Raw genomic sequence first — 3,405 nt, forward strand, 5'->3', positions numbered from 1 at the left:
GAAATGCTGAAATAAAATAGTTTAAATAATTTTTTTAAGTTAAACTAAATGAAAATTCATAATAATAAGTTTGTTTTTCTATTTTTTTCTATTTATTTTATTTTAGTTGGTTTACTATAAGAACCCTGCTTATAACAGGATATTTTGACAGATATTTTTTGTAATTTTAAGAATTTTTTTGATGTCTTTATAGTTTTATTAATTTTTATTTCCATTTTAATTTTATTTTAGTACATCAGGTTAAACTAAATGAAAATGAGAAATGCTGAAATAAAATAAGTTTAAGTTGCTTATAATGATATTTTTGGCAGATACTTCTCATTTTAAGCATTTTTTTTAAATAGCTCTTTATAGTTTTTATTAATTTTCATTTTAGTTGATGATAGATAGATAGATAGATAGATAGATAGATAGATAGATAGATAGACAGATAGTAATTCAAATAATGACTTTTTTCTCCGTTTGGTTAACTATAATAATTTTTGGCAGATATTTTTTATTGTTTTAAGCATAAACTCACTTTATTTTGACACATTTCACAAAAATAGTCCGACTGAGGCGTGATGGGATGTGATTCTCACCTCTCTCACATGATCCACCAGGCGTGTGAGTCTTTCTACCAGATGAGTGACAAATATCACATCCATCATGCCTCCAAACAGCGCCGCCCTGCTGGTGAGAGACGAGAGCTGCTGCGCCAATGCCAGAGCGCTGGAGACGTTCACCGACATCTGAGAGAACCAGAAGATTATAGTCATCTCAGCATATTTAGTGACATCCGTCTCTGCATGTGCATCAGGACTGCTGCTCAAAAGCTTGGTGTCAGTAAGAATGTTTTTAAAAGAAATGTATACTTTTATTTAAAAAGGATGCATTAAATTGATCAAAAGTGTCAGTAAAGACATTTATAATGTCACAAAGGATTTATATTTCAAATAAATGCTGTTGTTTTGAACTTTCTGTTCATCTGTGAATCCTGAAAAAACAAAATGTATCACAGTTTCCATAAAAATATTGGGCAGCACAACTGTTTCAACATTGATAATAATCAGAAATGTTTGTTGAGCAGCAAATCAGCATATTAGAATGATTTCTGAAGATCATGTGACACTGAAGACTGGAGTAATGATGCTGAAAATTCAGCTTTGATCACAGAAATAAATTACAGTTTAACAGATATTCACATAGAAAACAGCTCTTTTAAATTATAATAATATTTCACAATTTTTACTGTATTTTTTATCAAATAAATGCAGCCTTGATGAGACTTCTTTCAGTAATATTATTCAGAACAATTATTAGCTACAAGTGTTAAAGTTAAAATTAGGGATGCACCGATACCACTTTTTCCAGTACTCGCCCGATACCGATACTTTTATTTTTGGTACTTGCCAATACCGAGTACCGATACCAATATTTTTATTGCATTTGTACATTTTTAAAATATTGGGTACAGAAACCAAAAGAGTATGTATAATGTTAGTTGGTTAACTTCATTTATCAAATTCCCTACCGTTAAGTAACTTGTGCATTGTTTTGCTTACTTGTTTTTTACATATCCGAACGAACTACAAACTTTCCAGTGATGTCTGTGAGAAAGGGATATTCACTCGACAAGCTCGCGCATCTGCGCCGCCGCGAGCTCAATCCACTCAGCGTGCTTTGTTTATCAGCTCGCGCACATCAGCTATCCAGGCGTTAACACTGAATGTTTAACGTTATATTCATTGCATACATATACTTCATAGTAGACATCCTTAACTCCATTCTGCTGTCTGTTGTTCTGTTGTTGGTGTTTCTTTGTCTGAATATGGCGCTTATCACATGCTGTGTAGTATCGGCGTTTGGTATCGGGGCATTTTAATGAGTACGAGTACAGGAGCTCAGTATCGGTGCATCCCTAGTTAAAATATATGAATGTCCTTAATTTTCAAATTTCATCATCGATCACAGAAATAAATTACATTTTAAATAATTTTTAAATAGAAAACAAATAGAGAGCAGAAGAGACTTCTTTCAAAACATATCAACCCCTTCTTATCACTTAAAAATCTTATCAGTCCCAAATTTTTCAACGCTATACTCTATATTCGCTTTTCCAAATTTTTCAGATGGTTATTTCATTCTAAAAATAACTAGTTGAAATGCATGTTTTGGCTTCTAAAATAACAAATGTTATTTTCATGTGACTAATAAAACACTTTAGATTCTGTCTGAATCAGTGTTTAGCACTGAACTAGTGTGATCGGATCACCTGTTACTACAGATTTACACAGGTCCAAAGCAACTTAAAATAATAATTGTGAAGATTATTGAGAGCCAATCAATCGTCAAAGGATCCCTTGCTGCGGATGTTTTCAGCATTTAACACACAAGTGATTGAGTAAATCAAGTTGAACACCTGCTCCGTATAATCAGGTGTGTCGCGCCAGAAGCGATTCCAGCAGGATAACACCCCTCTGAAAGAACCATTCGGTCTGAGACTGCAATAAAACACTCGCTGCTGATGAGAATGATGATGATGATGATGAAGAAGGTACACACCTGTGTGAGCTCATGCAGGCTGCGGGTGAACTGGCTCACGTATGAGCACTGGTTATAGTCGTGCTCCGCCCAGCGGCCCATGCGGTCACACCTGCGCCATGCCCTTTTCTCCTGAGGGGTGGAGTCAGAGCGGGACCACACCCTCTTCTCCTGAGGGGCGGAGCTAGAGCTGAACACGGCACACGGCAGGAAGGCCATGAAACCAGCCAATGTCTTCGGCCACCTGTGAACGTGATTCATCAGATCAAGAGTCTGCTTTCTCTTCACTAATGTCACCTTTCTTTGTCATGTTTGATGTCTCAGTGTGGTTTGAATCAGCTGGTGAGTTTTTTAGTAGATCATTTATTAAAGCAATAAGCCCCGTGAAGCCATGGTTTACAGTGAATTTATAACAGCTAAGGGGCATTGTTAGGTACGGTTATTCCATATACGTAGTAAGGTTTCATAAAATAAAACAGAGCAAATAAAGTGTAATGATATTAATAAAAACAGTATTCTTGCACCAAACAATGTAGTTCCTCAGAAACAGTTGTGGTTCCAACAAAGTGGTTGCCGAGCAACACACAAACATAAACAAAGGTGTATGTTTGTAGAGTAATTTACAACAGCTTCAAACGCGGCTCAGCCAATCAGAATCAAGGACCGGAACTCTCCGTTTTATAAAGTACATTTATATATATTAATTTATAGAATTTATAGTTCTTTGCCAAATGTTGTGTTTGGAACGCATGCTTGAGCATCTTTCTTTACTATAAATGACACTGGCTGTAATATTTTGCGAGATAACGCAATAACATTCAAGGCAAGGCAAGTTTATTTATATAGCACATTTCATACACAATGGTAATTCAAAGTGCTTTA

General features: G+C 35.3%; 1 protein-coding gene across 1 annotated transcript in view; it reads right to left on the bottom strand.

Moving 5' to 3' along the window:
• Positions 1-536: 536 nt before the first annotated feature.
• LOC107663567 (adhesion G protein-coupled receptor A2-like) overlaps positions 537-3,405 on the bottom strand; it is a 43,471-nt gene continuing 40,602 nt past the window's right edge. Inside the window, exons 7-8 of the mRNA XM_016453804.1 lie at positions 2,545-2,767; positions 537-731 (exon numbers count right to left, since the gene is read on the bottom strand). Coding sequence (XP_016309290.1) covers positions 537-731; positions 2,545-2,767 — 418 coding nt within the window. The remainder of the gene's footprint in view (positions 732-2,544; positions 2,768-3,405) is intronic.

The sequence above is a fragment of the Sinocyclocheilus anshuiensis genome, unplaced genomic scaffold (genome assembly GCF_001515605.1).
Source record: "Sinocyclocheilus anshuiensis isolate Anshui unplaced genomic scaffold, SAMN03320099.WGS_v1.1 scaffold2329, whole genome shotgun sequence".
NCBI classification, from domain to species: Eukaryota; Metazoa; Chordata; class Actinopteri; order Cypriniformes; family Cyprinidae; genus Sinocyclocheilus; species Sinocyclocheilus anshuiensis.